The sequence below is a fragment of the Chelmon rostratus genome, chromosome 3 (assembly GCF_017976325.1).
Source record: "Chelmon rostratus isolate fCheRos1 chromosome 3, fCheRos1.pri, whole genome shotgun sequence".
NCBI classification, from domain to species: Eukaryota; Metazoa; Chordata; class Actinopteri; order Chaetodontiformes; family Chaetodontidae; genus Chelmon; species Chelmon rostratus.
In genome coordinates, this window is record NC_055660.1 from 27,870,650 (window position 1) to 27,893,614 (window position 22,965).

General features: G+C 41.5%; 1 protein-coding gene across 2 annotated transcripts; it reads left to right on the plus strand.

The window, feature by feature from the left end:
• The first annotated feature begins 69 nt into the window (after positions 1-69).
• Positions 70-22,896, plus strand: krt222 (keratin 222). Of its 2 annotated transcripts, XM_041966876.1 has the most exons (11): positions 70-279; positions 3,461-3,649; positions 3,908-4,108; positions 7,244-7,326; positions 8,208-8,361; positions 10,866-11,141; positions 13,642-13,767; positions 16,045-16,265; positions 18,344-18,564; positions 18,648-18,750; positions 21,353-22,896. In XM_041966876.1, the coding sequence occupies exons 3-11, from the start codon at positions 3,914-3,916 to the stop codon at positions 21,564-21,566; spliced, it is 1,593 nt and encodes a 530-aa protein (XP_041822810.1). In that variant the 5' UTR covers positions 70-279; positions 3,461-3,649; positions 3,908-3,913; the 3' UTR covers positions 21,567-22,896. The 2 variants fall into 2 exon arrangements, with proteins under 2 accessions (XP_041822810.1, XP_041822811.1); XM_041966877.1 differs by lacking the exons at positions 70-279; positions 3,461-3,649 and adding an exon at positions 3,774-3,779.
• Positions 22,897-22,965: the final 69 nt, after the last annotated feature.

Genomic DNA, 22,965 nt, shown 5'->3' on the forward strand with positions numbered 1-22,965 from the left:
CTACGTGGTTCCCCTGGCTCAACGCTGGGAATGTCGTGCGACGGAGGCCATTTCTTGGATCAATGCGTGAGCAGCGCAACATCTGAAAACAGGCTTGGTGGCATTCCCTGTTTGTAGTCACAGCCAAACTCATCTGTCCCAGACAGTCAGAACAGAGCAGCCTGCAACGCCCTGACAGGTGTCGCTTTTCCAGGATTTTAACTTGCATCATTAATTGCTGTCATCATCAACAGCCAACAGGCAGCCGCTTTGCTGAGAGGGCGTGGGAGTGTGATGATGGTAAGTGTCCCAACCATGGCACTGTAGGGTTAGTCAGAATGTGTATGTGTATGTTTAATTAGCCAATTAAAATTCCCATTAACATTTGTCACTCTGGACACACATTTCCTTTCTTTACTGTCCCATGATAGACATTTTCCCTGACTCTCTCTTAGTCTCTCACTCTTTTTCTCTCTATCTAGCCATCTCTGTCGCTCTTTGTGTGACCATACGGGTGGATGAAAACCACAGCCATGACAAACTGTTAGCGAAACCACATGGGAAAGTCAGCTGGCTACTCCTCCTCTGTCGTTTCTCTGCGGAAAGAATAAAAGTCGAGACAAAGACAATATTTGTATAATGGTTGTAGCAGATGGACGAGCAGGCTCAGTTGTCTGTATTAATAATCTGCACATCCTGCCTGTCAGCAAAACACATTTGTTTGCCCAACAGAAGAGGCATCTGATAAGCAAATCCTCAGAGAGTTTGCACATTTGCAAAAGTGGCTCCTTGAAAACAAATTATGCAGAAACACATTAGATAAGGACAAAATGGGATTCTCCAAACAGTGTATATCAAAATAGATTTAGATGTAAAGTGTGCCTGTCACATTGAGGATCAATCAGTTTTTTTTTTTATTTCATAAATTTCAGTTGTGTTCACAAAAAAATAAAATTTAGAAGATGTGAGCAAAAAGGGAGACTATATAACTGCTTGAAAGAAGGAAATAACAAACATCAAAAGTTGAAAGCATTAACAATAAAACACACTGTTATTAGATTTTATACACTTCATGCTGCTTCAGTATTACTTGTAAGACCGGCAGTGTACAGTGGTTATTGTTACTTAGAACACGGCACTCTTAAATACTTGATTCTGATTGGTCAATCGCCAAAATTCAGCGGTATTTATTTCTCAATAGATGATCGCCTGCTCAGGAACTCCTAACAGTCACAGACTAAAAGAGCAATCTGTTAATGTACCAAGCTCAATAACAAATCTGCAGCTGATTTGAGTGGCAAAATATGGAGCACTTTTAATTTGTTTGGAGAGGACAAAACACTTGACGTGTGGTTGGAGAAAGACATGTCCCCAGCAAAAAAGACAAGAAAAGTGAAGAACAAAGCTGGACCGACAGGAGAAGTGGTATTAAGGCACAAGTGGACACAGAGACTGACCAGGTTGAAGCCGAAAGACACGAAAAAATCACCAAGAAAAACACAGCATAGACTGCTTAGTGGAGACAAATCTGGAGACAGATTTTTAATGTATGATGCTGAATGCCGAAATCAGTTCAAAATAATAGCGGTAAACCAAACTCTTTCGCCAGCCACGTCTCGATCAGGTCTGGGATATCCCATCACTTCTCCACATTTCACAACCAATGTCTCTACTGTTAATGTCCGTCTGTCTCACCGGCATTTATAAACCTGAAAGCCTTGAGGCAATTAATTCAACTTTCATGAACCACAAGTTTGTGCTGTTGACTGTCTCACCCATGGACCTTGAGGTAAGAAAGAGCTGCGGGGTTCAAAATGGAGGAAGCTTTTATAGACTATTAGCTGTGTGGTCCTGTTTGCTTTTATCTAACCTCCTCGGTTCCATTATAAAGTACTCCACAAGAGGAAATGTTTATGCTAATGAGACAGGGGTCAGTGGCACAGATACATCTCTTTTAATAAAACACTTGAACTTAATGTGACCTAGCTAGCTTGCTAACTGACAAGAGCTAGCTTGCTTCGAGGAGAACTATTCTGACTGACAAGCATTAGCATTGTTTCAGTTGGCTAGCATGTTAGCACGTAGTTTGTCAACTGATTAAACAAGTAGCCTTGCTGGTTCATTACCTCAACAAGCTTCTAGCACCACTTTTTTCACAAAGACACACAGATATAGACTTTGCTGTCACTTTTTGGCGTGACCGCACCATTATGCTACATTTAGCCTGTGATTCCACTTGTAACCATGGTGGCTGCCATACAGCACGTTACCTAGTGTCACATTAGCATTATCAGAAAGCATCAATAACTTATTATCTGCCTAATATAGTCATTATAGCTATTCTCCAGCTAGCTTGCTTACTGACAAGCGCTAGCTTGCCTCCAGGAGAACTATTGTGACTGGTGAGCATTAGCATAGTTTCAGTTAGCTAGCATGTTAGGTTGTCAGCTGATTAAACAAATAGCCCTTCTCATTCATTACGTCACCAAGCTTATAGCACCACCTTTTTCATAAAAACACACAGATATAGACTTTGCTGTGTCCCTTTTTCTGTGTCACTACATTTAGCTTGTGATTCCACTTGTAGCTAGGGTGGCCACACAGCAAGTTCATGTTAGCAGTATCAGAAACCGTCCGTAAATTATTCTGTGCAAATTAAATTAAATTTAAATTAATGTGCAATTAAATCACCTGTCAATCAACTGGGGAGCCATGCCAGCATACACCCTCGAGTTCTGATTTTTTTGTTTGCCTACATTTTAATATGACAACTTGTGCCTTTAAACATTCGATGGAATCTTTATAACACAACTCTAGATAACCAAACATACACTTTCATTATTTTCAGTTCAGTATTGATGTCAGTAACCATGCCACACAGTCAGACAACACAGCACTAAAGCCATGTCTCTGCTGAGGCACAGGGCTGCAGTCGGGACATATCTGTAAACATTGTGACCGAGGAAATATTGAAGCCACGGTTTAATATTCAGAAACCTTTGGCCCAGACGGACACAAACTCAGTCATTCTTTAAAAGTAGCCAAGACTGTTATTGAGCAAGAGCTAACTCTGCACAAAGTGTGTATTTACTTGATTTCAGCAGAGTGTTTAGGGACACAGACTTCAACTTAATTACAGCACATGTGTGGGTAACCTCTTATTAAAGCAACTCCACACATACACTCACACGCAGGTCCTGTCACTGTGTCTCCCTGAACATTCCCTCCACAGCTTGTGTTGCTGCCTCTTTGAAAGCGGCTCAGTAATCCTGGATCAGAGAGTACAAAGGGCCCCCGAGTGCTGGTGATGTAAGCTCTGTGTCCAGTGCTTACCCCGCTGCTCTACCTGCTCCCATGTGCTGCCAGGGGGGCTGAGGTGGGACAGAGAGGAACGTCCCTGTCGTGGCTGACCCTGAAGACTACAGACTGACACTCTGATACTGTGAGACAGGCTAATGGGAGCCTGTCTGCTCTGTCTCAGGGGCCTGCTGCTGATGACCTGGGACACAGTGGGAAGGAGAAAGTGTTGACCGGCCCGCAGTAGAGGAATGTGGCTAAGCTGTGGGGAGTGGTGGATCGGCTCCGTGTGACCAGGCGAACAGACTGAGAGACTTTCCCTGCCTCTACTACTCTTACTGTGCCTTATTTGTGGAAGGCCACGTTGCCTCAGGTGAGTATTGCTGGGTAAACATTTACCAAGTGAACGCCTCTGGCGGCTTGTGATCTCGAATGGGTGGCAGACTGTTTGCTGCGAAAGTTGTCACTTCATATCTCTGTGTATGCATTGTTCAAGACACACAGTAAGTCTGTCTGCCATGCACATCTGAACGTTTTGTGCACTGTCAGCTGCGTCGTGTCATTTGACTGTATGGAAATATCAGGGGCTCGTTGTGCGTGTCTGTGAACATTTGGGTGTGCACTCTCTCAGGTCTACATGGACTTGCAGGACTCCAGTCACACCATGTGGGGTCTGAATGCCCGATTGAAGGGCTTCCTGGAGCAGGTGAACAGGCTGCAGGAGACCAACCAGCGGCTGGAGGCTCAGATAACCGACTGGGGCATTAGGAGCACCTCACGCTCCCGGGACTGGTCCCAGCAGGAACAGACTGTCAATGAGCTTCGTGCCCAGGTCAGACTCCGTTTGGTTGTGGTTTTGAACAGGTCATGTGATCCTTTGAAATCACTTTCACATGTTGATTCTCCTGTCAAGTGTCCTTGAGTGAGGCACTGGCTTAGCGCTGGAGTTAGTCCCCAGGCGCCGCACAGTGGCTGCTCACTGCTCCTCAGGCACGGGTTAAATGCAGAGATCAAATTTCACTGCGTTGTTCTGTGTGTGGACCTGCTTTTTAAAATGTTGGAAATTGCGCAGCTGTTTGCCAGACAACGATACGATGGCACTGCAGATGTGCGTGCAGTCGTATTTCCACTCGGGCTTTATGATCACGCTCAGATAATACTCCATTACATCAGCTCAAGGCCATGTTAGCTGGCAGACAACAGGAGCAGCTGTGTATAATCAAACAGCAATGACTGCAGTCAAAACAGTGACACAGTCTATTATTTGTGTTAATAACAACTGCATGCAACATCATATGAACAGCCTCAAATTCATGTTCACTTTAAGACCTTGTAAAGAGGCTTAATGAAAGTGGTGCCACCCATGTTTGAAGACAGCCGCCCCAGTGCTGGCTGTGTTAACAGCAGCTTTATTGGTTAGAACCACTATTTAACATTAACCTAAATATTTTTGTAAGACTGTTAACGTCTTAAACTGCTGTTGATTAGTGATCATTTTTTATCTTTACTGCAGCTGGTAGAGAGAATCAGCAACCTCTTCTTGATAGGTAAAACCCTTTTCAAAACCAGCTGGACACTGAACCTCATTTGTCATTCGGTGAAGAAAAGTTATTTCTCATTTATGTAAAAGTTGGTATTCTGGTTAAACACTGTTTTGAACCAAGAGCAGCGAAATGCTTATTTTAGTGCTGTTTCAAAAGGAGTCAGATGAACTGTATATAAATCCATGAGGTGAGCGGTGACTCCACATGGGTTCTGATCCCGTTGCAGAGGATCAGGAGCAGGTTTGTGTGTCATCGCTGCTGGATCGGATCCACGGAGGCCGCCAGCTGTCACACACAGAAAGAATGCAGACGTCTTTGTCGATTTAAAGGCCATTTCGCGTAAACCATTTACACCAACCGTAATGACGATCTCACATGACCAGACTTGATGGTTTATGGCTGCTCCCTAGTTTTAGTGTCACTTTCTGCGTGAGTAGGTGTTACTGACAGACATTTTAATGACTCTCTGTTTCCCGTTACATACCACGTCATCAAAGTTTGGCTGGTGTTCCCATGACTATGACTGACACCCGAGCAGACTCTGTTAGCTTCTTTGTTCGCTGATCCGAGGAATAATTTTATGCTAACATATAGGATTACTCTCCTATTTGTCTTCTTAAGTACTGCTTTATATCATCGTTTTATTTGACAGCACAGACTGAGTGATGGGCAATCACAGACATAAAGTATAAGATCCTGTCAGTATACCGACTGACTCATCTCACTGGGGATTAAAAATGGGCAGGTGTCCTAAAACATCCACAGAATGAGTGTGTTATAATGTTTATGGTGTAAATGTTCTGGAATATTCCATGTTACCTTTGGCTGTCCTTTAACATGGGTGTGTCTTGTTCTAAAAGTGTTGAACACACAAGGAAAATAAGGGTGTGTTAACATTTTTATATGTGTGATAAAAGACAAGGAGCCGCCTTTTTGTATCCAGACAGCCGTTTATCTTAAACAGTGAGAAGGAAATGAAAATGGAAAGAATTGTACATGTAAGGTCATTTTTACACAAGCCTCTGTATAATTTAGCCTTCGCTAATGCTAGTCAAATTAACACAGTACTTGGTTGGCTGTGTTCAAGTAAGTTTGTGTTAAGAATGTACATATTTTAGCACTGATTGACTTCTTGAGCCCAGCAGTGAGGTGAGGAGAGGAGAGACAGACACTGTGCACACTGATTTTACAGTCAGTGCTTGTTACACTTTCAATTTCAGTTTCCTCAGCAATTAAAAAAGTCATTTTGGTTGTTACAGCCAATTTGTTGTGCTAGCAACAACAATAATAATTACTCATGTCCATTTTTTCAACCTAATTATTTCAGTGTTTTAAAAAAGATGAACAAGCTGTTATTTGAGCTTATATTCACCAGACTGCACATGGACAGAGACACATGTCAGGCATGATTGTGACATGGACAAAAAATTGATGTGCCCTCAGAATAATACTTGGATTATCAAAAATACTGTAACAATGGCCTCATCCCAAGAAAACAAATGAATCCTTGATTTAAAAAAAAAAATTGCGCTTTGTGCAAAACCTAATCATAGTTATTATGTGAGTAGATGAATTTAGCAAAATACAGGCATCCCTGCGCTCCCATAGCCCTGTCAACAAAGTTCATTTGGCAGTCACATGATGCATGAAGGACACCATGGCAATTCATAATAATAACAAAGGACACAAAATAATGAATTAGAAACAAAAGAATAATACGTTTGTCTTGGTGTGGGGGTAGCTTATTTGCACATGGAAAAAAGGATTTTCTTAATTGGTAAAATATGGTATGATAATTTAAAATACTTAACTGGCACCTGTATTTGGTTTCAATCAGGCCTGAATTTGGGTTTCCACTTTCCAAAATGACTAAAATTCATCAGGGAGGCTATAGTAGGAAATATTTGTTTGTTATGGTCCTCCTATTCAGTCTTCATGTGATTCGATGTGCAGGCTTGAATTACTTAACAGATGTACTGAACTATACAATAGAACAGTCACCAACTCATTTCTTTCAGGACAAAATGAACATCAAAAGATGCTATTGTATAAAAGCCAATACATAATCATCACTGAGACATTAGAACATTTTGACCTGTCACAGTAGAAAAACTAAAATGAATGATGGCTGTATTCCATTTAGCTGCTTCAGCTTCAGGGACCTGCTGTTGTGCATTCTGGCTCACTTTCACCTTGTCATGGCTTACTGGGACAGAGCTATTAAAATTCCTGTTATCATTATCACCTGTGTTTTTTTGTGAAAAAGGCCCATTGGCTTATATCTACAGCTCTTACAACAAACATACATGTTGTACTGAAATATAGCACACTAATAATAGAGATCTTGAGAGCTCATTTCAAACTAAATCAAAGTACAGTATCTGCATGTGCTAACTTATGCTATTGTATTCTGTTTCTGTCAGGTTGGTAAACTACTGATGGAGAATGCCCAGCTGGCATTGCAGTCTGACAGCATGAAGTCCAGAGCTGCTGCCATCCAGGCCAGGTCAGCTGTATTTGGCTGTAGTTTTCCTGAAAGCTCTATCGCTCTCCGACCTCCATGAATACAGACAAGGGCTTATTGATTAGTATGTTAGGCATAAGATCGACATGCTAATAGAAAATGTGGGATCATTAGTACTGGCCTAATAAGCATCCCAAAATACTAAACGTAGGTATAGAATAACTCCAAAAGACTTCCTGTTTTCATCCTGCTGCAATGCTTTTCCAGTCCTCTGTTATCTAACGCAGGCCGGTTCCTGCTCTTGTGAGCCAACCTGCATACAAATCCCGACCGGGCTTTGTGCCGCGTCGGCACTTTCACTTATGTATTGATGCAGAGTGACACCGAGTCACCTCCCCACCCCCACGTCCATCAACACACGCACACACCACCCCTCCACTGTCAGCCATTAACCCCTGAAGGACAGCGGCGGCTCAAAATAAATACACCTGTTCTATTTATAGCTGCTGACTACCTGAGTGTGTCTGTGAGACTCTGGGCTCTGTTGCTAACACACTTAAATGATGTCAAGGTCTTTTTTTGTCCTTTTTGCTTGTAGTTATGATTTCTGCAACACCACCTTCACTGTCATGAACCAAAATCATTCATTCAGCTTAAAACTACTCTCTCCAACCCCTTAGTGGACAGTCACTAGTGATTGTTGGAATCCCCTTTTAAGTCAGGTTAAAACTGGGTATTTGGTAAGACTGAGGAATGTCTTAATGCTTCAGGAAAATAAAAACCTTCCACTTGACTGCATTTTCTGGCCATCCCATGCTCTCCACCCAGGTTCTTAAGTAACAGATGTATGCCATCGTTAAATGATTAACAATGAACGCTTAATGGGCCTCAATAAATAACCTTGGCTGTTGATCACATCATAGGTGTGAGACGGAGGAGAGGAACACCAGGTGCCTGGAGCAACAGGTGGATCTGCTCAGGCAGTCAAAGAGGAAGGCAGATGAGAGCAGCGTGACACTGCAGGCAGACATTCGGCACTCCATGACTGAGCTGCAGGAGATGCACCAGGAGTTTGAGGTCACTAAGCACACTGCAAATGCCTTGTTTCCTTCTGTCTGCCCACTGTCTATTTTTCTTTCTGATTTCCTCTGTATGCGCAGTCTCACACTACTTACCTAAAATTTTAATGAACCTTTATTCAGCTAGACATTAAAAACAAAAATTTACTTTACAATGACAGTCTGACAGTGGAGTGCATGTTTCCTGACAAGACAGAAGAAGAAAACTGATATGAATAAGATGCACTTCATAGCCCCGTTGAACCTTTGCCTTGGTGGAAGTTTGTTGTCCTTCAGTGTTGTCAGGAGCCGAAGCTTTTGGAAGAGTAAACTTTATTGTTCCCAAGGGGAAACTTGTCTTGAGCACAGTGCTACAGTGAGTTGTGTCACATTGAAAAACCTCACAGAAACATGAAACATGGTGGTAATAATAAGAGACTATAAGAGTTAAAGTGCTAAAGTGATTGTGTATTTTATTGCACAAGACTTAAGTATTAAGACTTAGACTAAGTCCAAAGGCTTGATGGAGTCTGGAACAACGATAGCTTCAAGCACTTTGATTTGCATTTTGGCACATGGAGTCTTCTTTCTAAGGTTTGTATTCAGAGAAGGGGGGGTGTTGAGATTCCACAATGATATTTGTTGGGTGTTTCATGACTGTCTGCTCATACACGCTCTGTATGGGCTATTTTGTGCACACTGGCACGCCTGCTTTTCTGTTGCACTGCTGTCAACCTTCTGGCAATCACGGAAGGTGAAAAGGTCTCAAGTCAGGGGCCAAAAAAAAAGAATGACGCCCCTAATTGGTTGAAAGGAAAGGGAGGTGGAGCTTCTTCATGAAGTTGGCTGGATGCTGAGATGTAACAAGCATGTTATCGTCATCATTTTGAGCTTGTTGGCATGCTGATACTCGCATTGCACTCAAAACACCACGGCATAGATCCTTTACTTAAGTGAAAGCACTAATACCACACTGTGAAAATATTCCACTACAAGTAAAAGTCCTGCATTTAAAATGCTACTTCAGCTACTACAAAGGAGATATCTTGCTATCATTACTCTTTTTCTCAATTAATGTAAAAGAAGGAATTTTTAAAAGTCATTTGTAACTGTGTTATTATTATAAGGCCGCAGCTAATAGTTATTTTCATTATTCATTTTTAATCAGTTGATTATTTTCACGAATAATCGTTTGATTGGCTTGACAAAATACCATCATGATTTACTGTATTTATTTATTTTGTCTAACCAACAGTCCAAACCGCCAAATTACATAAATTCAAATAATCAAATGGACAAGCAGCAAATCCTCACATTTGAGAAACTGGAAGCATAAAATGTTCAGCATTTTTGAAAGGAAAATGACGATTTTCAGTCCATTTATCGATTAATTGTTTCAGCTGTACTTCTTTATACGGTCTGGTAGTTTCGGAGTGAGTAGTAACTAGTAACTCCAGCTGTCAAATACTAGTCAGAGTACTTAAGCACAGTACATGAGTGCACATACATAGTTACACTCCACCACTGCAGAGCTGCTTGCATGATTGTAGGCTCTTAGTGTTGCTTTGTGGACAAAATTGAAAATGTTGATTTTATGTGATTTCTAATAGGACACATGACTGACTGATTGATTGATTGATTGCCCAGAAGCTTTATAAGATCAGTAAGGAGCCGTTTGTGAGGAAAAGGACATTTGAAACGCTACATGGCGCTGACCCTGACGGCTGGTTCTGAAATAGAACGGAAGATAAAATGATAAACAATGTATAATATACTGTACTTAAACATGTAATTAGTTATCATTGTTGCCATGTTATAGGTCCATTAGAGGCCGTCTCTTGTCACTTCCAGCCCTGACGTTAGAGTCCTTTCATGCTTTTATGTGTGTGTCGTGTCTGTGCGTGTGTGTGTGTGTGCGTGTGTGTGTGCATTTGATTTGTGAGAGTTACACTTCACTGCATCTACTGATTCCTCGTCCCTTCACTCTGACCTCATCCGCCCCTCCCCTCCCCTTTCTTTCCTACCTCCTTTTCTTGTTTTCTCATTCCTGCTGACTAATACCCCCCCCCCACTTCCAATGTCTTTTCCTGCACGTAGACACACACACATGCTCACACACACACACACACACACATACACGCACATGCACACACACACACACACAGGCACACAAACCCACTGATGCACACATGTAGGACTCAATAACTGATTTTTCTTCCTCTGCATTGCATGAACTGTCTCACAGTCTGCTGCCCCACACACACACACGCACCCATAGACACACACAAACACACACACACACACACACACTGCTCTTGCAAGCTTTTCTCCTTTGTATTTATTGGTCCATTCATTCACAAGTGAAATCAGTTTTGGCTCCCTCTTTGTCATGTTCTTCTCTTGTAAGTCTCACTCTTGACATCATTCACTCTCTTCTCACCATTTCGCTGCCTGTTTCTCTCCCTCTCTCTGTCTCTCTCCCCCTCCCTCCCCCTCTTGCTCCCTCTGGTTGGCTGTTTGCAGGCAGCCCGGGCTCTAGAGCTGCAGCGGGCCGGCTCTTGCGAGGCTTTGTTAGTGACGGCCACAGGACCGGAGGAGGAGGATGGCACAGGGATGGAGCTCACCCAGCTCCTCGACAGAATCAGAGCGCAGTGCGATCAGAGCAGACTTCCCGGCCCGGGCGAGAGACACCTCGGCCTGGGTGCCGTGTCAAATCCGCTCCCCGGCTTGGTCGGGCCTAGCCTCTCTGGAGCAGCAGCAGCAGCAGCATCTCGAGCACACGGAGGAGCTCTCACTGAGGTACGCATTCACTCCTGCATCTTGACTTATCTTTTTTTTTTCTAAGCCTCTGTCATGTTATCCTGGCCCACTGCCAGCCAGACACACCCTCAACACCAACTCCAGGCCGTCCCATAACGAAGGCAGACTGATGTACTTGCTCAGCTGGACTGTTCGTTGACTGTGGAGAAAAGCTGCAGGTTTAGGGCTCACCATACCTCTCACTCGTTGTTTGTGAACGTGTGTGTCTGTATTTGCCCTCTTGCAGGTTTGTGAATGTTTTCATGGTAGTCTCTTCATTTACGTCACCTTTTTACTGTTGCACACAATTGCAGTAGTCTGCTACCACAGATGATCAGCTACTACTCTAAATGAATGATCCCTGGTCTTCATTAAATATTTATGAGCCAAATAACAACCTGAGCATTCTCATTTACAGTATCTTGCAGATTTTTTATCCTCTATGTAGTAATGGCAGCATTTTATTGTGAAGTAGGAGCTTTTCTACTGTTATTTCAGCCTTATTTTAACTGTCCTCTTTTTTGTTATTATGGGAAAAAGCACAGTCTGGGTGCCTTTTATTATCCCAGGGTTTCTGTGCCACAGCACAATGACTTTGGTCTGACAGCAACAATAAAGTGTCTATCCCAAAGGCTCTAAGATATCACAGCGCTAAAATAGAGCAGGTTTATGAAATGCTGTTGTTTACATCAGACCTTCTCTGTCGGTCCCACTGAAGTAGCCGTTACACAATGCTGCAGTCAAAAGCCTGCATGATGTCCATCATTATCATGGGTGATATTTCCATTTAAAACAATGCAGTCTTTTTTAAGTAAAAGGTGGAATACTGAGCATGTTGACACTGGATATTATATTGTTCTGATATTATATAGATGAAGCCTGTGCTTCCTGGGAAGAGTTGCATTGTTTACTTCATGAGATGGCAGTTAGAGTGCAAACTACACTGAGGGGTCAAAACTCTGATCTGCATCCTTGAGGTCTTGAATGTGTTAAATGTATTTCCAGCTCGCGAAACATTTGCATAGCTGTTTTTGTGAATATTTTGAATTCTGCTTTATTTGTTTGCTCACTCTTCGACTTCTTTTCCCCACCCTTAGCATGTGCATCATTTGAACAAACACTGCTACCTTAGAATCTCTGTAATGGCTGATAACAAACTACAAATCAGGACCGATATGTTCAGATACCAGTACTCAAAGTCAGACCAGTGATGTCTGAACTATCACCAAAGATCAATTGTGGAAAGTAACTAGGCACAACACCACCAGTGCTGTACTTTATTTAAAAATAATTCTTCTTTACTTGAGTATTTCCATTTCTATATTTCCATACTTTTCACCCCACTAAAATTATGTGACAGCCATAGCTACTAGTTATGTTGCATTTTAAGATTTTACATACAAAATATATGGTTAAAAAAAGAAGATGTTATGTATTATTATAGATCAAACTTGCCAACAGTATATAAAGTGGTTTAAATTAGCTCCACCTTGACTAGACTAACAACAATAAAATGCTGTTTACAGTACATATTAATCCAGTAATGCAGTATATAATGATAGAACTCTGTGACAGGAGCCATTCTCCATAATAAGCACTTTAGCTTTTGATACTTCAAGTACACTTTACAAAAGTGAAATTTTGCTCTTTTTTTAACCTGTAGCAGAGTAGTTTTACATTGCAGTATTGGTTGTTTTTCGCTAGTGAGTTTCAGTAAGTATCCCTGACTCACTCCCTGAGATGACAGATGGAATAATAATTGCCTTTTACATCCAACTTAATCTAAGATGAGGCCTTGTTTGGCCAGTGTTATCAGTAATGAGGAGGATGTAGGATAATGTCTGCCAAAATTTGCTTATTACATAATTTTTGTATTAATTAAAACAGACTTCATGTATTGAAACTGAAAATAAGAATCATTGGAGTAATAAATTAAACAGAGAATAGCCTACATAACTTGAGTCATCTTCTGTTGCTTTTACTGTCAAAATATTGTCATAACTGTGCTGAGACAGCTTCACCGCTTCACTGCGTTTGAAGAGGGGTGAGGACAGAGGGCGTGAAGCCTAACAGCTGTACAGTGTGTCAACAAAGCTTGTTCAGCTGTGTGTACACGCAGGCCTGGGTGTCTGCTCTGCTGCCTGTTTACCTAAACTGAAACACACACTACCAACAGCACCACCTGTGGCTGCCTCTGCTTCTCCTGTGACTGTTTGACTGAGTGCCAATGGGAAAGAACTGTTACCCACAAGGTGTGTGTCCGTGTGTTAGGTGGTTGTATGTGCTATGTAAGTATGCAGATATTTATTTATTTATTTGGGCAAGAAAAACAGATCCTACACATAATTACATGAGGTTGGTTTGTTCTGTTTACTGGTGAACAGAAGGTCAAATGAGTGTGTGTGGTAGGGTGTGTACATTTAGATGAGGTGGTGGCAGTGGTGGTGGTGTTGGGGTTCTTGTGCCGCTTTCAATGTCTGATACCCGTCACCTCATCCAGGAGGAGGCAGCGTGGGCGCAGGTGAGCCTCGGCAGCTCCGCCCTGAGGGAGGCCCGGGCCGAGCTCGCTGAGGCCAGGAAGCAGTGGCACTCCCTGCAGGTGGAGATTGAGACCCTACATGCATTGGTAAGCAAATACACATCATCACACCACGCTACAGCCAACTCCTAACCATCCATAACCAATGGCAGGGGGCAGATTACATGAGTTGACTGACAAGTTAAGAAAACAGATAACTAATAATAATAATAATAATAACAATAATAATAATCATAATCATAATAATAGTAAACTTTACTTGTATAACGACTTTCAAAGTGCTTTACAACAAGGGAATCACATGCACCAAATGCTAAAAAAGACATTGAACATAAAAACAGGGATAGAAAATAAATGTAGAAAAAGATGGAGACTGAAACCTTTTTGATAATGGTGCTGAAATAAGAATATACAGAATGCATAAGATAGAAAATAAAACCTCTGAATAAAAGCACTAAAAGAAGTTAAAAACAGAGTACATAGAACAAGTAAGTAAAGTACAACATTTTAAAAGAAATGCAGAATTTAGAAATGATCGCACTTAAGCTCTGCTTCAAAGGTGGAAAAAGTTTCATCACCTTGTTGATCTGGGGGGACTTGAATCTTAGATCTGAGTCTACGATAACATCAAGACTTGTATCCTCAGATGTAATCCAGGTAGTTAATTTCTCTGATTATTAAACAGCATTTCTCTTTTTGTTTTAGAGCAGAGTTGTAGGTTTTGGGTTTTGTCCTCATTTAACTTCAATAAATTATGGCTCATCCATTTATTTATTGCCAAACAACAGTTAGTGATGGTCTATAGCTGCAGCAGCATTTGGTTCAGCACAGATGTACAGTTGTGTTTCATCTGCGTAACCATGGAAACACACATTGTGCTCTCTGATGTCACCAAGTAGCAGCATGTACAGTGAGGACAGTAACGGGCCGAGGCAGCTGCCGGCAGCAGATGTCATGTGTTCAGACACATGATCTCCAAGACTGATGGAAGACTTTCTCCTGTTGATGTTTGTTTTAAACCAGTTTAACACACGGTCAGAAAAACAAACCAGCTGTTCAAGACTGATTAAGACATCATGGTCAATCATATCAAATGCTAAAAGAACCTTATTTTCATCAGCCTATAGTTACTGAGTGTATTACTATCTAAGTTGGGTTTCTTTATTAATGGTTTTACAGCAGCAGTTCTAAACACACTGGGAAGATGCTTTTTGCAGAGATGTATTTATAATCTTCAGGACATGACTTGAAACACTGTCAAACACCTGCTTTAAAAATGCTTTAGGTTCAGGATCAACACAGGAAGTGGACGAGTTAGACTCAGTGACAGTCTTGCAGAGCTCAGTTAATGTAATACAGGTGAATTTTCCCATGGTTCCATCTGTTTGACAGGGTTTACTGAGCACATCTGTGTTCACATCAGCAACAATGCTGCCTCTGGTCGAGGTTATTTTATTACTGAAGAGTGACACAAGTTCCTAACAGTTTGTTGAGCCAGAACTCAACTAAAAACATAAGATGCAAATTATTTTCAATTTATATATACAGTATTAGTAACACAGAATATATACTATTACATACATGTAAAGCCATACACATGGGATGGGAAAGTGGTGTTGTTGCATGTTTTAGTCCATTGACTACAAATTTCATGTATTTCATATTCCTGCCAACCTTTTTCCAAAGCTTTTGATAGATGTCTGTAATCTTCATTGAATCAGGCGAATACTAATGATTAGCAGGTATAACGTTTACCATGTTCGCTATTTTTGTTTAGTGTGTCAGCATGCTGACATTTGCCACTTAGCACTTCACATGAAGTACGTCTGAGAATGATGGAAAGGTCATTAGTTCTGCACAGACAAATAAAAGTTTGATCTGATGGTGAAAGATGAAAAGTCAGAGGATCACCGAAGTTATTACAACTAATCCTTATGGGGACATGAATGTCATAACAACCCATTGAATGGTTTTTGAAATATTTCATTTTGACATATGTCATAGGTCATGGCACATGTTATGATAAATGAATATGAATATTGTATAATATACAAATATGGAATAATATATATGATATATTTTAATATTAAGTGGTAGATTAATGCATTTTTATGAGCATTTCAACCGCATTTCACATACAAACATGGCTTTGTGCACCTCAAACCATGGCAGTGTCCTTATGGCTCAACACTGCAGGGACCTGGGTTCACCTCTCAGTCTAGGGTTCAGGCCAACTATTACACTATACATGCTTGTAACATTATTAGCGTCTACATGGTTCCTTAAATTTGACACGGAGTTATTTAAACGGATGATGAGAACTGTAGTCATTGTCCTAAAAGCTCCTTGCCTCTTGCTCTGCAGGAGAAAGGCCTGGAGAGCTCCCTGCAGAGCACCCAGCAGCTGTACTCCAACCAGCTGCAGGACCTTTCCCAGGTCATCGCCGGGTTGGAGAGCGAGCTGGAGCAGGTGAGGAGTGGGCTGGCCACCCAGCGACAACGCCACAGCCAGCTCCTCAACACCAAGATGAGGCTGGAGCGGGAGATCGCTACTTACCGACGTCTCCTGGAGCGCGAAGAGGGCAGGTGAGGCAGGAATGGAATGATTGGAGAAAGCAGAAAGGAATCGTTTACTTCTTAGTTGAAAAGATTTTCCCAGAACAATGGAACAGCTTCATCATCATAAACTGTGAAGGACCAGCGCAGAACAAATTCAGGAAAAATAAAATAGCACATAAATATCAATTTTACATAGCAGCATTGTAAATTCTAAAGCTAAAAAAAGGACTTTACACATACACACACACATTCATTGACATGACAAAGACAAAAACTTCTTTCTCAGCAATTAAGAACAAAGTCAACAAAATGAATTCTTAATCGTTTCCTTTATATAGCTGTCAAACAGATGATTTTATGTGCTCGCACTTTCAGTCTGGTCAAAGCCTACTATTCTGTTGTGGATTATGCACAGACACTGAAAATCCACAATAATTGCGGGTTGAGGCGTACTCGGGCTGTAGAGCACAGCCAAACAATAAAGTGACATGTAAGAACAGCGATCGGAAATTTGCATAAATACAAAAAACCACAAAGGATAAAATAAGGGAAGATGACAAACTTTCTACATCTGATTCATAGCCTAAAAATCCAGCTCTGTCTTTAATCATCCGTGATGATAGAATCCAGACAGTCGACCCGTCTTTGTTTGGTCTTTTAACTTATTCCCTGTCAGCTTCAAGCTGTTTTACTAGGGAATATTCCATTCTTTTGGCATGGCCTTTAATTATCTTCACAGGCGATTTGGACCACGGACTGCGATCTCATATCGAGCTCCTTTTGCTTTTCCACACATTTACTGTATCAGCCTTGTTATTCTCACTTTATAGTTTGATGAAGGTAGAGTAATTTGGTTTTATGACTCTTGTAGAGCCTATGGACAGACTGATGTCACTGTCACTGATGCTAGCAGAGACAGGACATGGCTTCTGACATTTGTATTGTTTGTTCATATTTGAGAAGGGTGGTGATTGTGTGGGTAGCAAGCGGAGGCTCAAAGGGCTGTGTGACAAAAAAATCTGGTTTTATGCATGCATCAGCACACGTAACATACACACATACAGCTGGATATGTCTGCAGGTTAACCAAATGAAAGGTGCACAAGATCATACTGACTGGTGAGTGCACAACACTTTTATATAACCTTTTAGTCATCCCATCATCATAGGGTCTTTTTCAGGCAGTGCAAAGAGAGTTCATATGTATAAGTGTTTGAAACTCACCTATGCACTATATGAATGAAGACTGACTAATACCTAAGCAAAATTATTAGATAACAAGGCGTAGAGTCTACTCTACAGCCATGCTCGTAGTTATGTGAGGTAATAATCTGTGCTGAGCTCAATGTTATCATCTGCTAACATGCTGACAATGACAATGTAAACATGCTGATGTTCAGCAGGTATAATCCTTATCTTGTTCAACACATTAGTTTTGTTCTTCAGCGTGCTAACTTCTGCTAATTAGCACTGAACACAAAGTACAGCTGGCACTGATAAGAATGTCATTAGTTTCACAGGCTTGGTTATACACCAAAATATTGGAAACATAGAGATTTGACCTCATAATGGCACCAGAGGAAAAGTTAGAGCTTCACCAATGTTATTATATTTAATCCCGAGAGGAACATGGATGTCTGAAGCACATTTCATGGCAATTCATCCACTCTTTGAGACATTTTAGTGAAAACCACAAATATCGACCACAAGGTGGCATCAGAGGAAAATTGGATAAAAGAAGAGCTGTGCCACAATCATGTTTGTCCATTAAAATATGAAGCTGCAGCCAGCAGGCGGTTAACATAGCTTATTCTTTAGGCTGGAAAAGGGATGAAACAGCTTGTTGTCATTTCTCTACTTGTTTTTACACGTTGGTTTAAGCATGAAACACATGTTAATCAGTGAGCTTTAGATGTGCAGAAAAGCTGTTTTTCCAATTCCTGTCTTCATGCTAAGCTAAGTTAACTGTCCCCTGGTTGTAGCTTCATACTTGCATATTTTTTTTAAATGTCCAAATGTCTCTTTGTCCGAAACACATGCATCCATGCATACAGACATCCACGTGCTTTTTGGTTGTCATTACTCTGTACCCCCTCCTGACTGCAGGTACATGGGCCGTAATGGGCAGCCAGTGGGTCTGCGGCCCTGGAGGTCTTTCGTGGAGGAGCCGAAAGAGAATGGGTTCGAGAATGGCTTCAGTGACCCTGCTGTGACACCAGATGAACCCAAGTCTGAACCCCTGCCTGAAATTCCTTCGCTCCTCCCAGCAGACAATGGGCTAAAGAAAAGCATACTGCATAGACAGCAAAGCCTTGTGATACTCACAGGTAAGACACACACACACACACACACACACACACACACTCACAGTCATATCTTGTTATGATTTGTCATTAATGTCTTCTCACAGAGCCAGAGCAAGATAAAGACTTGCCAATCTCCACTGTGAAGACTCAGGAGATTCTTCAGGGCAACGTGGTGCGAGAGAGTGCAGAGGGTCATGGCACCATTGAGTAAGTATTGATCTTTTTTAGCCCCCCATTGACCTGTAGTAAGCACCTTTGGCTCAGCCTGAAATGAAGGCATTTTCTAGTAGCAAGCGCTAACAGCATCACTTTAGAGCGTGTTGTTCTACACTATCCAGATAAATGCCTGTTTGGCTATGAAACAACATAGTTTCTTGCTTGCTTAATGTCCTGAAGCCGTCACACCTCTCAGGCTGTCAGGAGTTTTTATTGACTCATTAGTTTATAATGACACAATCATCCATGTCCTCCCCACCCCGGCGACGTCTGGTCCAGCAGGCAAGACGCACAGACTCTAAGAGGCCTTTACATGTCGAACAAGTTAGGAGGCATGAAACGTTTAGATGGCTGCACAGGTTCCCATGAGTAGTACATCATAGCGCGGCATGGGAATTTTCCTCCTGTAATGACTTCTGTTTGATGTGGAGGTACCCGCCTGGTCTGGAGTCTTCAGGGCGTGGCACCTGTTATTGTTGGACTAGACATGGGCGGAATTCTTTGTTCATGCTTCAGGTGTTAGCGGCATACACACATCCAAAAAGCATTACGCACGCGCTCACACACACACACACACACACACACACACACACACACACACACTTCTTCCATAATATTACTTGAGCAGACAGTAGAAGTTACAGATATGAAGGGACTTTGCAGGGCGGCATACTGAGTTTATTTCATCTGTATGTTTCTTCTGGAATCATTTCTGACAGAAAGCATTAGCTTGTTAAAAACACTTGCCTTCAAGTGAATTAGCTTGCTGTACTGCTTTGTTAGGTAATGAGCCACAATGGAGGCATCTGTCTGTCAGCACCGATGGAACCAGCTGTCACAACTACCTCACAGGCTTATACATGATCTACATGTCCTCATGTTGTTTACGTCCCACCAAAAGCCGTGGTGATAATGAGTTTCATGATACTAGACCAAGGGAGCCCTTTTCTATCATCATCATATTATATTCAATGCATAATAACGACAGAACAGAAGAACTGATAAGCTGTGCAACTAATCCAAATGCTGTATGCAATATCTGCAGGAAGTCTGTGTAAAACAAGCAATTTGGATGAATTTTGACTGGATTATTTCTGGTGAATATTGCACCAGAAATGACTTTTCCTGATATTTCTGCGGAACTTTTTATACAATTCTCTGTCCGTGTTATGTGTTTTTTTTTACATTTATTTTTAACAAGAAACTTAATAGGCTTGATAGGCCTTGCCTTGAAGCTTTGGTGACCCCTAGTGTGGGTCGGAATCCCAGTTTTAGCGTCGGTGGGCTACAATGGACAGTAGATGTACTCTTTGACGTCAATTGTCTGATGGTCAGGCCGGGACCTTGCACGCTAACTCGCTGCCACCTGTGTGAGCATGGCTGAGAGGCAAATTGTAAAGTGCTTTGCAGTCCATTTAATTTAACAACACAAGTCATATTTTCATCCTAGAACAGCATTGTGATGTTTGCTATATTAGAATGATAGAGCTATTACTGTTAAAACTGCACTAATCCATTTCTTACATGAAAGGGGTCGCTTGGACCGATGAGTCATCAGAGAATTATTACCTGCTCACCTCTGCTATACACAGCATTTTAACACAATTCAGCTACTTGTTTTTATATTTTACAGCTAAATGCAAATTTATGCTTCGATTCACTTTCACTGTTTTCATCAACCTTGTTTCCTGTCGCAGCAGGCAGCTTTTCTAATAAACAGATAATTCCCTTAGCTGGACATCAAAAACAGAGGTGAAAGGAGATGACATGTTGGACTTTCATTCATCAGGTGGCCAGAAGCATGACTCCAGGTGCCCCTAATGTTTGCTGACAAACTCACCATGTGAACTTTATGCGGTGATAATATGTCAGTGTTTCTTGCTTGTTGCGCCAAAAAAGCAATTATCTGTCCTTTAAGGCCCAACGTACCCAACACCTCCTACAGTCACTTACCCAAGGCCAAACATTAGCCTTAATATGAGTTTTAATCTGTCTGAATGGTTACACTGTTTGTGTAGACATACACTTGCATGCCTCTTCTGCAGAAGCATGCTGTCTATTTTTCAGACAGAGACTTGCATCATCTAGTTTAGTTGATATGGTCCTGATCCTCACTGAGTCTATGCAGTGCCAGACTGGTTGCATGTTATTACAAAGTAGGTGCTCCCCCAGGTGTCTGAGGCAGGTAAAGTGTTCTCCCTTGCTGCCCCCTGGTGTTACAGTGCAACCAGGTGTATCATGCAGAAATGAATGAATGACATTCTTTCCTTTTTTGTCATACAGTACCATTGAAATGACCCATCCCACATAGGATTACATGACACACAATAACACAATAAATGAATGAGTAGATTTCCGGTGGTTGACCTCCACGTTCAAGGGGAAGACAAATCCCTGCTGCACACCACACACAATAAATGTCTCTGAGCAAGAGAAAACATGTTTGATACATAAACAGAACAGAGCCCTAACAGATAAAAACAACTATTCAAAATGTTTTTTTTAATCCATGCATTGTTCAAATGATCTGATGACGCATCATGTCATCATCATCAGCTTTTACTGCCACAACCTCTAACCTCTTTCCTACCAGGACAGAGAAGATTGACAAGGTGATCAAGCAGTGGGAGGGCTCTTTCTTCAGAGGGAATCCCAAGCTGCGGAAGAAGTCGGTGTCGCTGCGCTTCGACCTGCACATGGCTGCAGCAGATGAGGGCTGCGCCCAGACTAAACAGGACAGCCTCCCTGACGTGGAGGTGCGTCTCATCATGAAGAGATCTCGCAGCATCCCAACTATCACACAGTAACTGTCACTGGTTCGCCAGAGTCAACACTGGTTTGCAGCTGTTTGTGGTAACACTGGTGATGATGAAGTTACAATTATAACATTTGTGTCATTGACTTCTGGGATATTACCAACCTTTACCATCATGCTTAATATGAATTTCAAATGACAAACATTCATTGAACTTTGCATCACAACTGATGACCGAAACTGAGGTTTCTCTCATCAAACATTGACTCCGGCAGGATAAGAATTATCCTTCAGGCTTTTGTGCTGATCTAATGGGGCCATTTTTATAGTGCTGGACAACCACATCAAATATATCAGACCCACATTACAGAGGATAACAACTGAATATGTTGCCACCTTTCTTCTACATTATCTAAATGAAGAAAAAGTGTCTCTCAACACTGTCATTATTTCAGTGTGAGGTCGCTGGACAAAAGAGATTATATCGACTCTGCTTAACTAAAGCATTTAATTGTAATTAACACTTGGTGCAGGAGGCTGAGTGCACAGATAGGTGGAGGTGAATGGAGGCGTGGAGTCACAGGTCACTTTGAGCTGCTGTGAAATATGTAAGGGTGGATTTTTTCTTTTTTTTTTCTTTCAGAGACTGTACAAAGATCATTAGTGGGAGCGGGATATAGAAAGGGGGGAGGACTGTGAGTTTTTAGTAATTGATTGTTATCTCTCCAGTCAACTCTTCGTTTGTCACTATCCTATAACAGTTCTCACCTTCACTTCATGTATCTCGACAGAAAGCAGAACTACAATAAGGTAAATTGTGTAATTGTGCAAATTGTGTTCAAAAAAAAAGAAAGAAAAAGAAAATGTGCTACATGAAGTGACAGCTTCTACATACTGAACATATACTGAATATTCACTAAACACAGCAGGACACATTATTTTGTGAGGTTTGCCATATTTTTGGCAATTGCAAGGTCCACTTCTGTAATGTGGTGGCTTAGTGAGAACTATTGTTTCATCAACGGATTATGGTTTAAATCAGAGCACACCATCTTCAATTCTTTGTGCACTTTTAGTTATTGATCAACAATTTCATAGTGTTATATTGCCGTAAGATGATGTGGGTTGGTGTTGCATTTTCTCTGTTCGGCACGGGGAGGGTCCACTGAAAATATTAATAACGTCAGAGAGGGCGACACTTTTTTGAAGAGTGAAACATAATGTTCTACCCGCTTCCCACCACACTGATTTCTGTACAGTCCCTAAATGCTTGCACTGCAGACACATACAGCACTTAGAAGAACATTGAAGGTCTCTTGCCATTGCAGTTCATTCTCTGCGGAGAAAAAAAAATCTTGCCTTCCTGATGCATACCCCCCCCCCCCCCCCCAAAAAAAAAAAAAAAATAAATAAATAAATAAATAAATAAATAAAATACAAATAAATAAATA